The sequence below is a fragment of the Rhinopithecus bieti genome, unplaced genomic scaffold (assembly GCF_001698545.2).
Source record: "Rhinopithecus bieti isolate Rb0 unplaced genomic scaffold, ASM169854v2 scaffold_11787, whole genome shotgun sequence".
NCBI lineage: Eukaryota > Metazoa > Chordata > Mammalia > Primates > Cercopithecidae > Rhinopithecus > Rhinopithecus bieti.
In genome coordinates this window covers 350,121-364,975 of record NW_016806926.1, presented here as the reverse complement: position 1 = coordinate 364,975, position 14,855 = coordinate 350,121, and the positions used below count along the sequence as shown (strand labels likewise).

Here is a 14,855-nt window from a genome sequence, read left to right as displayed (position 1 = left end):
TTTTTTTTTTTTTTTTTTTTAAGAGACAGGGTCTTGCACTATCGCCCAGGCTGGAGTACCGTGGTGCAATCATACGTCACCATAACCTCAAATCCCTAGGCTGAGGTGATCCTCCTGCCTCAGCCTCCAGAGTAGCTATGCCTATAGGCGCACACCACCACACTCAGATAATTTTTTTAAAAAAATATTTTGTAGAGATGGGGTCCCGCTACTAAAAAAAGTGTTATGTTTATAGATTTTTTTTCCCACATGAAGACCTATCTGGACTGTGTTAAAAGAGGAGGAGGAGGGCTACAAAGGCAACAAGGAGGGGAAGAGGACAGGGAGGATGAGGGGGAAGAGACAGGAAAAATGCCTCCACAGGGTTGCCTGTGAATTGAAGTTCTGAAGCCAGTGCAATTGGGCAACTTTAGGATGAGGAGTGGGACTGACATCTAAGAAAAGGATGCCATGGGAAATGAACGAAGGAGGAAGGCACAATGAGGCCATGTCACTGGGGTTCCTGAATGCCAGTGTAGGGAGTCTGCCATTTCTCTGGCTGGAGGAAGAAACTGTATACTGTTTAAGCAAAAAAGTACAAATACTGGTTACCAATCCACTTAAATGATCTACATTTAGCACACAAGATACACCAGGGATAAGTCGCAATGAGCAGTAGTCAGAGTCCATTGCTGGGCTGTGGCCATTTCCAGTCCTGAGCTCTTCCTACCCTAGTTACTGCTGCCTTAAGGTCTCAGTAACTCAGTTAAATGAAGAGATCACAGATGTCAAATTTGGCTTGTTAGCACAACTCCCAGAGGAGATTTCTTTCCTACCTCTACCAAAAAATTTTTATGAAATGCATACATTTAAGTGATTTAACCTTTAATTAACTCATTTGTCTATTTTACATATTTAAAATGTTTATTTGCAGATTTCAGAGTACCAAATAACTGTCTTTTCATATTCCTTATAAAACACAAGCTAAATAAAACTGATTATACAATTCATATATTTTATACTATGAGAAAACAGACTGTCAATTAATTTTATATCTTACATTTACTGTTTGTCACATATTGCTATGATTCTGACCTTAAGGTTTCCTAACTTGTTTTAAAATAATACAGTGCTCATGCCTGGAAATATATGGATCATCCTTGAATGATATAACTTCAAAGACCATGATCTTTTAAAAAAAAAAAAAGCTTTCAAATTCAGCACAGGCATTTATACTGATCTGGAGTAGTAAATCTACTAAGACTATACCTGACATTATATTATATATTCATATCTTTACTGTGTATCTATCCCATTCAAGTGTAAGCTCATGAGTTTAGTGCCTAAAGCAGTTCCAGCAGACAGTAGGCATTCTAATATTCATTGAATGAGTAAACATTCATAACTTATTATCTGAGGTATTCTCACTTGACTGAAAACCCTTTGCACATGACAATTCAGTACCCTTATCAAATCATCCCATTCCTCTATTAAAAGTGCACAATTATTACATGTTGGAATGCAGCCTTGGGGGCTTAGAGGAGAAATAAAGTGGAATCACGGACTGAAGTAGCTGAATGGCAGGCAAATACATTTACAGCTAAAAGCCAATATTAACATAATTTCCATTCAGCTCCATTTTGCTAACAAGATTTTATATCTTAGATAGCATACAAAGGTGAAAAAAAGAGAGGATGACAGCTAGGTACAGGGCAGCAAAGCCCCGGGCAACTGAAAGAAGTATAATTAAATTACAGGAATTTAGTTTATGTGGACTGAAATTCTAGACACAGCATCTTAAAGTAACTGAAACATGAAGGCACAGTAAGCAAAGAATAAGGAATACAGACTTAGCAGAAATAAAAGAGCTTACCTGCTTTAGAACTTCAACTAAAACTAAACAAAAAATGAAGTCTACTGCTAAGTCCCTCCTTTCAAGAAGATAATCTCTTTCACGTTGCTGTTCATCCCTGAAACAAGAACCCAAAATTAGTACCGCATTAAGATTATAACTTTAAAAATACCTATTAGTTAATAGCTCATGTTGCTTACCGTTTTCCTACTATGTAAAATGTGCTACAGCAATTGTTAATATGAAGCTTTTTGTTTTTTATTTTTGTCTTTTTGGTTTGAGACAGGGGTCTCTTTCTGTCACCCAGGCTGGAGTGCAATGCTGCAAACATGGCCCACCACAGCTTCAACCTCCTGAGTTCATGTGATACTCCTACCTCAAGCAGCTAGACTACAGGCAAATGCCACCATGCCCAGCTAATTTTATTTATTTTTTCTAGAGAAGGGATCTCCCTATATTGCCCAGACTGGTTTCAAATTCCTAGGCTCAAGCGATCCTCCTGCCTGAGCCACCCAAAGCAAATTACAAGCATGAGTCACAATACCTGGCCTAAAGGTTTTTAATAATCCAACATATGCATTAACATGTTTTATGTTCTTTCCCTTTTATATACTGGGTGTTTATTCAAAGTTCACTATTGTATCTGTTAGCATTTAAACCTAACCTAAAAGAATTACTAAGAAGAAGAAAAGTATTTTAAATTTCATTTAGAAAACCTAGCATTGTTCCATATTTGATTACTAATTTTTTTTGTTAAGAACTGAAACAAAAGTATTAACTTTTCAACATGAAAATACAGTACAAGGTATCCTCCTCACAAATTTAAGTTGAAAAATCACAAGTGGCATCTACTGAAGTCCAACACTAAACCATGGACAATCACCTGAACACAGGTGGCTCTTACACGCATGACAAGATTATCCTGGGAAATTTGAAGGAGGAGAAAACAAGTTCTAGGAATTGAGCTCCAAGAAGAGTATCACAGTACTATTATAACACAGGGTTTTGGCAGTCTTCTTGTATTATAATAATTGCCTCCCTTCATAAGCCATATGAACAGGAACTTCTTTGAATATTTTCTTAAATTTATGACTATTAAAAGCTGCTCACTGAACTGCTGAAATGGCACTCCTAAATAGGTTTTTGTATTACTAATTTTTGCATGATAGCCAGTATGAGTACTGTACAGCTACACCTAATTTAACTGGTACCTTCTCTTGATTTATAGTTTATGTGTGAACTATCCTTCTCCCTTACTACCATCTTTGTAACAAAAGGAATCAACGCATTTTGCTTAGCAATCAAACAATAACAACCTTCAGTTGATAACAATATCACCCCTTCATTGGAAGTGTGTTAATTCCAGGTAAAACAGTGTAAAATAAACCACTTACCCCTTAGACTTTGTGCTTGACCGAGGCCTATATTCATAAGATTCATCTTCCGTTCCATTTTGGCGTCTGTACCAGTCAAACAAGGTGCGAAGTAAGGAAGGGAGACAGTGCTCTGCTACTGAGCTCATAGAGCTTATCAACTGAAAACACAAGATATTACCAGAAAATAAAGTGTAACACTGAATGTACCACACTCTTAGTTTTATTAGCTATCATTTAGAAATGAATAAACACAGTAACTCAATGCAATAAATGTGCTTTAAAATTAAAATAAGGGTCAAGGGTTTAGCCAAGTAATAAAGTTGGCTAAGTTTCACCCACTATTAAACTTTATCCAAATCCACATGGTTTAGCTCAATGGCTTTCAATCTTTTCCCTGCCTCCATATGCCACTCACATGTGTGAAAACATGCCCATTAGTAACATCACTGATTAAACACAGATACCTTAGGGGGAAGCATTACAAATAACATGTACTTCCTGCCCCGGCAACTCCTATGTGTTCATGTGAACAAATGATTCTAAAATGTTGGTACTACATCCACTACATGGATGAAAAGACAGAAACAAAGACTACATTATGTAAAAACTGTAGAGAAAGCTCCAATTTACTATGCTACGACAAAGAGGAGAATTATAATTACTCTGCTACCTGCAAATTAGCATGTTAGAAATATGTAAACAAGTGTGTAAGTCTTAGACTACATAAAAGGACAACATAAATGGTAAATGTACTGTGATGAACAAATGTTACTAAATTTGGGGCATCCTTGAAACAGTCTGAATTCTAGGTGAACATCACAGATTCGTTTCATGAATAAATCCAACTTGTCTGGACAGGCTACCACCAGCAGTCCCTAAGGTCACTTCTCATCTTGAGGATCCCAAGAAAATTTTCTCTCTTCACAAAATTTCTGCAAGTAATTCAACCCATTTCTCATAAAATTAATATTCTGAAATCAGTATACAATTAAATATGCTTCATTTTGTTAACTTATTTTAAAAAGTATGGGTTGTAGGATATTCAAGCTCTCTTTTAGTTCCATGACTAGAGCAGGAGTTAGTTAATGAAGAAGATAAACTGATACCTCTGTAAATTGAACATTTAATTTTCCTGTTATTTCATATTCTGCATAAAACTTCATCCAGACAAAAACAGAAAAGAATGAAACAATTTATCTGATTCTGTTGGCTGTTCTTATTTTCGGTACTTGTATTCTCCTTTAATCATCCTTTTATTGTAAATTATCATAATTTGACAGGTAAATAGTTTCTAATATAGAAAACTAAGGTAAAAACAAGGCTCTAATTTTATTTAACCATACTTTCAAAAAAATCTATTATTTTATTAACTCAGAGGAAATCCCTTGCAATATCTAAAGAAGGAATAATGAAACCCATCAACTACTGTAAACATACACAAAACAGTTTATACCACACAGAACTTTTTACTGTGAGCACCCTTCCAAAAAAAATCAAGCTATGAGGCACGATCATTTATAGTTTATTAATCATTTACAATAAAATTGTACTTAAAATGTTGTTTCATCAGATTTCAAATCCTGATTATGGACTGATTAGTACATGGATTCAAGATGTGAGTAATCTAAATAACTTTTGTAGTGGCATGAGACTTGAAAAGCACTGTATAAGGTGATCTTATTATAGTCTTATTGTAACAGAGGTCTTACTGCCCTATTTATGGTTTCTTCTTAGACTAGTGGCTATTTACTAAGTGTATATATCAGAATCACTTAGGAAGCTGTTGTACATACAGGGGACTAGAGCACCACCCTCAGTGATTCTGCTTCAGCAGAACTGGAGTGGGATCCTGGAACACAGTATTTTGGTAAGTCTCCACCAAGTAATTCTAACCACTCTTCTTTATTTAGTCAATTAGCCTAATATGAACATTAAACTCTATTTCTGAGATATAAAATTTTGGGTAAGTGTCCCAGGAATACTACATAGTAAAGAAAGCTAATTTAAGTTACTGGTTTTTAAAAATAACAACCATATATTAAAATACTTATAACAAAACTGATCCAACATTTAATCCAAGCAAGAGGAAGAATTAACATTAGAAGATCAGCACAAGACTTGTTAGACACTGGCATTCTACATGCAGATTGAGAGTCGAAACAGACAAATAAATAAATGTTAAAAGGTAAAATATTATTATGTAAAAAGTGTGGCAATTGATACAGAAGGAAAGACTGAGGGATGTAACTGAAAACGAAAAATGTGAAAGGGTACATTAAAGAGATTAACAATGCAAAGTTGTACAATGCTAAATGAAGTGAAACTAATCACAGTTTATTTTACTACTTATTTTTAAAAACTATCAAGTCTAGAATGAATTAAGCATACAAGGATATATAGCATCACGAAACAAAATTAAGGAATTCCTTAATATTGAATATATTTGGGTCAGACTATTAGGATGAAAACTATTTCCAGGGGGAAAAAAATTCTCTCAAAATTGGCATACCTGATCAAACTGAAGATCTTCACCCCTCTGAAGAGATCTGGACAATAGCTTCTCCTACAATTAAAAAAAAAAAAAAATTACAAATTAAAATAAAGCACAAATATAAAATATTAGAAATCCTCTATATAATAAACAGTTTCGATTTGTGAGTTTGGTTTTGCTTTTGTTTTCACTTGTTATTAAATTGTTTTAAAGAAAGATAAGCCTCCTCCTAATTTAAGTGTAGCTCCAGAGGCAAGGCTCTCACTGTGATATTCTCCATACCAAAGAAAGTGGTTGTGCTCATGATCTCCTTTTGTAATAAGTTTAAGTTCAAAAGTCAACAGGATGTGTTCTTTCTTTCATTCATTCAAGAGTTTACAGAAAAGCAGCCTAGTACAAAGGTTATCACTAGCCAGAGGGCCTTGGTGTGACCTTTGGCTTGACAATCACCAAGTGAATGACCATAGGCTGATGCCTTATGGTCTCTGTGCTTCAGTTTTCTTATCTGAAAAAACAAGGTGGTTGTCAAATACTGGAATCAGCAATATGCCCGTTCTGTTTAAAAGCTTATAGCTTTTAAATATGTGTTCAATACTTAACCTCACTCGTTAGAGAAATATAAGTTAAAAAAAAACAAAGAAATACTTTGGGTATAATATATTGTATATACACATTTGCTAACATTGGCTAGTAATATAAAATACCTCTTACATATGTATGTAAAAATATATTTTGTATGTATATATAAAAGAATCATGTCTTTACCAGTGGAGAGAGAAACTTGATAGTTAGAAAAAGAGATAAAAGTTGGGGCCTGAGGATGGAAAGTTGTTACTGCACAAACTTACAGAAGCCAAGAAGAAAGAGTATTTCATTAAAAATAAATAGTATACTGCCAGTACAATACTTTCATGAGGTAACCTTCCAGTATGACTGCTTCCTATTAATTTAACTGACATCAGGAGAAGTTTCTGATTTAGTGGTATATCTTGCTTCAGCACAGAACAATCTCTCCTATCACATACCAGAATTTTTTTTTAACTTTGCATCTGTTGATTTTTTTACTGAACAAACAAATATTAAGTTCCTTCTATGGGCAAGTAATATCTACAAAACACAGAAGACTTGGTGGGACTCACTGTGGAAAGCAAGACCCTCTATCCTTCAACCACTGAGTCCAGGGGGCATAACAGATACTAAAGTCTCTCTACCCTCTCTCATCTGCATATGTACTCATTCTTGCTTGTATGAGGAAATGCCCAAAAGGGGTTAGTCTACATCACTGTCTAAAATTAGTATAGAAAAATCACCATTGGTACATAAAGAGGCTCCCACCCAGTAGAAAACAGGAGACTGAAGAAATGGACTATGATGCTATTTTGCAATGGGTTGAGAGAAAGTGGGAGTAAAGAAAATCTTGGACAAATAAAAGTTAAGATGGACACTGGATATTGTAATGTTAATTTTACATGTCAACTTGACTGGGCCATGGGGTTCCCAGATATTTGATTAAACATTATTCTGGATGTGTTTGTGAGAGTATCTGTAGATGAGATTAAAATGTGAATCAGGAGACTGAGTAAAGCAGATTGCCTTCCCCTATGTGGGTAGGTTTCATCCAGTCAGCTGAAGGCCTGAACAGAACAAAAGGGGTGACCTTCCCATGAGTAAGAGGGAACTCCTCCTGCCTGACTGACTTGAGCTAGGACATTCGTCTTTCTCTGCCTACAGACTCGAAGTGAAACATCAGTTCTTCTTGGGTTTCGAGTATGCTGGCTTTCAGACAGAAGTTATATCATGGGCTTTCCTGGTTCTCAAGCCTTCAAATTCAGACTGGAACTCCACCATTGTTTCTCTTGGGTCCCCTGCTGGTTGACTGCAGATTTTGGGACTTCTGAGCCTCTGAAATCATATGAGCCAATTCCTTGTAATCTATAATAAATCAATCTCTCTTTCTACATACATACACACACACACCCTATCGGTTCCACTTCTCTGGAGAACCCTAAACAATACAAACATAATTTCTAATTTAATCTCCTCTTTGACTCAAGAAAAGAACATGTCCCAGGGAAAAAATGTACACACATTTGCAAAAAAGTATATAGAAGGACATTCACTATCAATGAAAAAAATAAGAAGCAACGTCAATGTACAACAATAAAACTTTGGGTCAATAAGTCATGGTATATTCTTAAGCAGTTGGCCTTCCATATCCTTGAGTTATACATCCATGGATTCAACCAACCTTGGATTAAAAGCAGTAAGAAATAAAATAATTGCATCTGTACTGAACATGTACAGACTTGTGTCATTATTCCCTAAACAATATAGTATAACAACTATTTCCATAGCATTTACATTGCATGATATCTTATAAGCAATCCAGAGATGATTTAAAGTATACGGGAGGATGTGCATAGGTTATATGCAAATATCATGCCATGTTATATAAGGGACTTGAGCATTCATGAATTTTGGTATCCAAGGGAGGTCTTGGCACAATCCCCCATGGACACCAAGGGACAATTGTATTAGAATATTGTGTAGTCAGTTAAGTAACGGGTAGACACAAATTTATAGATTGACCAGAATGTTCTCAATATATAAATTAGAGAATAACAGATAAAAGGAAAGAAAGTATGTATCTATGGCAGTTAATACATATAAATTTAAAACTCTAGGAATACATATATCATACATTAATATGTAAAGCACAATTATAAGTCATTTTTTCATTACACCATTATTAACTTCATTTTCATTTTCTGAGTTTTCTACAAAGAATACAGATGACTTGTTCTCATCCTTAAACTCGAGGGTTGCTGCTGGTACTTGGTGGTATCCAGCAAATTCATTTAATTATAGAATACAATATAGCCACGAAAATTATGGTTACAGGATAAAAGTGTTTTAAAACATTAAAATAACAATATACCTCAACAAAAACCAGGAAGTATGGAGAAGTGAGGTGGTTTAATTTCCTCATTGTTAAATCTGTTTGTCAATAAATCTCTCTCTATGTGTGTGTGTGTGTGTATATGTATACATGTGTGTATGTATGCTTATGTTTATATTTAACTTTAAAGATATCTTAAGAACTATTCGCTCTGTAACAAAACATTATCTGAATGTAAAATTAAATCATTTTCATTTTAGTTTTATGTTCTGTTAATTTAAATAAAATTAACCATTATAATTAAATTATATCAGCTAATTGATAAATATAATTAATCAAATTAATCAAACCATTATAATTAGTTTAACTTAAAATAGCATGTATGATGTGATTCTTTTTGTCAGTCTTTCTACCTACTTGCCTTGCTGGCTGCCCCACATAGGGTTACTTAACTTATTATATATATATTCGTAAGAGATGTTTGTGATTATGTTTATAAATACATGATAGTTGGTTTTTCTGTCGAGATTTTCAGGATGATTTTCTAAACTGTCTATATCATGTATTTTAATTGAAATTTATATTAAATACATATCACAGAAAAAGTCATTCTCTGAAATAAACAAATATATAGAGATTTATGAAGTTTCTCTATCCAATAGTCCCAATTTTTTTCTCTCATGTATGATTAATCTTTATGAAAACAAAATCACAAATGTATTTACCATTGAAACAAAAATTCCCAATCTAACTTAAGAGAATAATGTTTGATTACACCTGAAGCCACATTACCGTTACTTTCTTAATAAGGTGAGATTTGGAGAACGTCTTTAGCACTTGGGCTTCTCAGGTCAAGCACATTTGGTCAGCTATATTGTAGGAAAGACATTTATCTCCAAAATCAAACTGCACACCATTCACATGCAACATAAGGATTCTGTACAATAATAAACTAATATATGTTCAACTAACTAGCTCTAACACTTCAGTAAAACAGTGAGTATGTCCCATAATAAGTCCTGTAGAACACTGTTTCTAAAAGTGACTATACTGAAAATCTGAGCTTTTTTAAAAGGGATTTTACTGTTCTAATGTGAACTATGCATCTAAGATTGGAGGTGGGGAATACAGCAAGAGGTTTCTTTCTAACTTATTTGATTTATTTGATCACCTTTTTTCACTGTAAATATTAAGTCTAAAGAGCTTTAATATTGTGAGGACTGCTGATTCAAGTAGTTTATTACTCATGTAGCATATTTATTCAACACAGTTATAGCCAACTAGAAGAGTAAGAGAGAGTGATAAACTTTTCAGAAACACACTGTTGCCTTATATTTAACATTTATTTGTTTCATAACAAATCCATACTTCCTGAAAGATTTCTGAAGATGTGACATCCTCACAGAGCTTTTCCTGAAGCAGAAAATGGGGGTGGGCTGTTTTTTCCATAAGAACTCAGAAATGATTTTGAATGCAAAAGGATACGTTATCATCAATTAAAACAAACAGAAAACATGAAGAAATATACTACACTAAAAATAAATTACTAATCAAAGACTTCGTATTAACTTCTTAGGTTCATTATAGTGTAGTTGAGGATGCCCTAATGCTTGCTCAAGTAGATGTACTGTCTTTCAATATGTAAGTTTTTTTTTTTTTTTAAATAAAAAAACTGTCACTTAGACTGGAGTGCAATGGCATGATCTCGGCTTACTGCAATCTCCGCCTCCTGGGTTTAAGTGATTCTTCTGCCTCACCTCTCCAGTACCTGGGATTACAGGTGCCCACTACCACATCCAGCTAATTGTTGTATTTTTAGTAGAGATGGAGTTTCACCATGTTGGCCAGGCTGGTCTCGAACTCCTGACCTCAGGTGATCCACGCACCTCAGCCTCCCAAAGTGCTAGGGTTATTACAGGTGTGAGTCACCATGCCTGGCCTCAAAACATTAGTATTTTTAAAAGACAAAGACAAACTATTAAAAAACGTTTATTGTCTATGTAACTCATCAAAAACAACTAAGAAGTAAAATTATTCTCTACACTAACATAAATGAATGCAAAGATGTGTATACAGCAATATGTCATATAGCATTTCTTTAAAGCAGCCTCAAACTAGGGGAAGGCCAAAACTGCCTATCAATAGAGACTGATTTAAAACTATATACATAATATTCGACTGTCAGAAAGAATGAGATTAATTTATATTGGCTGATACATAATAATCTCCAATTTACATTGTTAAAATAAAAAATATCTGGGTATAGAAAAAATGTGTATTTTATATATATCTCCCCTTCATTTGTGTGTGTGTGTGTGTGTGTGTGTGTGTGTGTGTGTTTAAAGGTGATTTCATATAAGTAAAAAAAAAAATAGAACAAAGAATACGAGAGGTTGGGAGGGGTAGGGAAAAGACAGGCACAGAGATTTGTTAAAGAATACAAAATTACGACTAGAGTGGGGGGAATAATTTCTAGTGTTCTCTACCACTGCAGGATGACTATAGTAACAATAATACACTATATAGTTTCAAATAGCTATGGTAGGAGGAGGATATTGAATGTCCCAAAACAAACAAAATGATAAACACTTGAGATATGGATATGCTAATTAGCCTGGTCTGATCACCGTACGTATTACCACATCCCTATGTACTCCCATGAGATCTGCAATTATTATATGTCAATTATTTTTAAGATTAAAATAGTGTAAAGAATAAAAGTTTTATTTATTTATTTTATTTATTTATTTATTTTATTTTTTTTTCCTTGATTCACCTTTCCTTTACTTCTTTTTTTAATTTTTTTTTTTATTATACTTGAAGTTCTAGGGGTTACATGTGCCATACACATTATGCACTAGAATAAAAAGTTTTTAAAGGTGGCAGGTGCACAGAGATGGATAAGTAATAGACATGAAAAACTGGTAGACTAAAAACTGTTGACAGTGATTAGAATGTTTTTATCATATAACCTTTTAAAACTTATTTCTACTTTTACAGTTTATTTTCATAGTATAAAAGTATTATATATTATAGTTATAAAATATTATAATACTTTATTATTATACAGTATTGTGTTATTTCATAATACTATTAAAAGTTAATAATGATTCCAAAGGCTCACAATCCTGTATTTTATAATTTAATTCTACATGTAGTGCATATGTAGGATACCAACAGCAATATGCAGCTTTCAGAGAAAGCAAGAGAATTTTTGGAAAAAGTTTGAAACCGTAACAATGACACTGAAATATTTCAGTAATCTGTAATTGGAGATGGCAGGTTGAACACTTTTATAGCCAACCTTCTGTCCTAAAACAGAACAGTGAAATAATTTTTATAAGGGCTAAAACAAAAGAACAAAAAGGATGGGAGAGGAGGTGAGAAGCAGAGATCATAACTAATTATCTCACAAAACAACAGTGACTCCTGAGTAAGCAAAGGGGAAAGTTGGCAGTCTGTTTATTCAGTCAGTCAGTCACTCATTCATCCAAATTATTTACTGGGTTCATAGCATGCCAGACACTGTTCTAGGTTCTGGAGATATAGCCACAAACAAAACGGAAAATAACTCACGCTCTTATAGAGCTGACAGTCTAATTAGAGAGTAAAAGTAGTGTATGTTATGTCAGACAGATTTAGGATAGGAAGTTGGAATGGGGACTGAAATTTCAGAAAACATGATCATAGAGAAGATGACACTTGAGGCACAACCAGAGGAGAGTGAGTGAGCTTGCCCCACAGAGAGCAAAGGAAAGATAACCCAATTGATGCTTTAGAACTTCCCAGAAGGCTCAGAATTTGGAGAACTTGGGTACTCTGAAAGTATGGCTAAAGGTGAGGATAAAAATAAGAGGGCTGGTTGAAAGATTGTTTTAAAAAGGTTGTTTAGGAAAGATTTAGACCCTCCCTTTCACCTTACCTTCAGAGGAATTGTCTTTCTTAGGAAAGGACAAAATACAATGATGCTGACTGGGGCATACAATGGTTGAAGAGGTACCACACTGAAGACAGGGAGGTTAAGCAAGAATATATATACCAAATATCAAAAACCCCAGTTATCTTCTGAGTCTAGTTCCCCAGAATGCTTGCAGCTAAAGCCTAAACTCTCCCATTCAGAGTACTGCAGGTACCTTATTTGGGGACTCTGACAAGTTCCCCAAAAAAGATCTGACACTGATGGTCCATTGATAGTAATACACAGAAGATCATAAGTCAAAAAGGTTCTTCTGTGTACAATGGACTTCCAATCAACTATGTTTCATTCTTAAAAATATAACAAGTTAAAATAAACATGTGAGGAGAAGGTAAAACCAGCAGAAAAATGCAGTTTGGAGGAAACTGACCATACAGGGAGAAGAAACCCTTTAAAATACATATATATACACACACACACATATACACACACACACATATACATATATACATATATACACATATATGCATATATATAATATATACACACATATATATATAAAATACATATATATACACATATACACTCTTAAAAAATAGTGAAAATTTTAAGAGTTTTTAAAATGCTGGGCCTAAATCAAAACATAAGGTCTAAATCAGAAGAAGATGGGTAAACGGCTTTTCTTCTATTTTCTTTTCTAGCCCACAGCAATCTAAAAGATTAATAGATAAACTTGGATATGCCTAGGTTATTACCAAGGACTGATCCATCTTCTTTAGGAATAAAGGACCTAAGGTACTGGACTGCATAGCCTGAAAGTTGCCATTTCAATCACTGATTGCCCTTCTTGAATCTTCCTTCTAACATGAAAATGAAATTGTGACTAAAAATCCAACTCAGCTAATTTTCGAGTCTTTTGGCTTCCTTAATCTTCTTTTATTATGGTTTCTAATATGAGAATGAAAAAGCCAATTCTCTCATTTTAGTGGTAGATTAAATTCTTTCAGCAAAAGCCATTCACATTTGTGCTTTTTTTGAAACCTACTATCTGAGTGACCATGAGCAAGGCCAGCCTCCTTGTATCTGACAAGCCCTGGATGCTATTTTCTATAAAGTGACTGTGTAAGACTTTCATTCAAGAACCCAGAGAATCATCTTAGATGGTTGTTTATTACCTAAAAGGGTACAGAATAAATTTCAAAATAAATGAAATTCCAATAAAAGCATTTGAAGCTATATTGTAAACATTGTGACAATATTAGATTAAATGTTTTTCATTATCTAATCTTGAAGCTATGGATTTCCAATTTACCCAGACCTGGACATAAATAAAAACAAAGCTGGCACTCTGCTCTAGATAAGAAGAAATTATCTTGGTATATACGAGTGTAAGGGGTAAAATCTGTAAAATATGATGGTGATTTGGGGGTTTTCCTGTGTGTCAGGAAGAGTAAGCAGCAATGTCTCTTCTATTTGTGATGGCAGAGTAGAAACATCTATGTTCTGATTAAATCCTCACCACTATTAATCATAATTTTATAATCTCAGATTACATAACAGATGTCTCTAAAATTAACTATTAAATAAATGAATTAGCTAATAAAATAAATGAATAGCATCAGGCTATTCTGAAAGAACTATTGGAAGCTCTGGCTAGAATAAAGACATTATTATTATTATTAGAAAAACAAAAGGCACACACCATAGCAATACTTCTTAAGGCTACATTCATTAAAATACAAATATTTAACAAAAGCCCTCTACTGAGTACCCACCACCACAAGCAGTGCTGCAGATACAGAGATAAGAGAGACCTGGTTTCTGGTATCAAGTAACTCACATCAGAGAAGATAAACATGTAAGCAATTAACCATAACATGATATCATCATAATCTAAAAGTATGTACAAATTATTACAGTAAAATACATATTCATTTAGCTTAGGGGAGGATGACTAAGTTAGAGGGAATATATAGGAAGTTTGGAATGAGAATATATAATGTAGCCAGAAGTGGTGGGTCTATAATCCCAGGACTTTGGGAGACCAAGGCAGGTGAATCACTTGAGCCCAGGAGTTTGAGACCAGCTTGGGTGAGATCTCATCTCTATAAAAACACAAAACTTAGCCAGGTGTGGTGGCACATGCCTGTAGTCCCAGCAACTCAGGAGACTGGGGTGGGAGGACTGCCTGAGCCTGGGAGGCGAAGGTTGCAGTAAGCCAACATTGCACCACTGAACTTCAGCATGGGAGACACAGCAAGACCCTGTCTCTCCAAAAATATATATATATATATTTATTTATGTATGAGATGAGGAGTCTTGCTCTGTCGCCCAGGCTGCAG

At 34.3% G+C, this 14,855-nt stretch overlaps 1 protein-coding gene across 1 annotated transcript in view; it reads right to left on the bottom strand.

Moving 5' to 3' along the window:
- The window catches only part of FRYL (FRY like transcription coactivator), a 294,438-nt gene that overhangs the window by 138,206 nt on the left and 141,377 nt on the right, over positions 1–14,855 (bottom strand). The window contains 3 exon segments of the mRNA XM_017878697.1: positions 1,853–1,949; positions 3,226–3,365; positions 5,717–5,770. Of these exon segments, the coding sequence (XP_017734186.1) occupies positions 1,853–1,949; positions 3,226–3,365; positions 5,717–5,770 (291 nt within the window).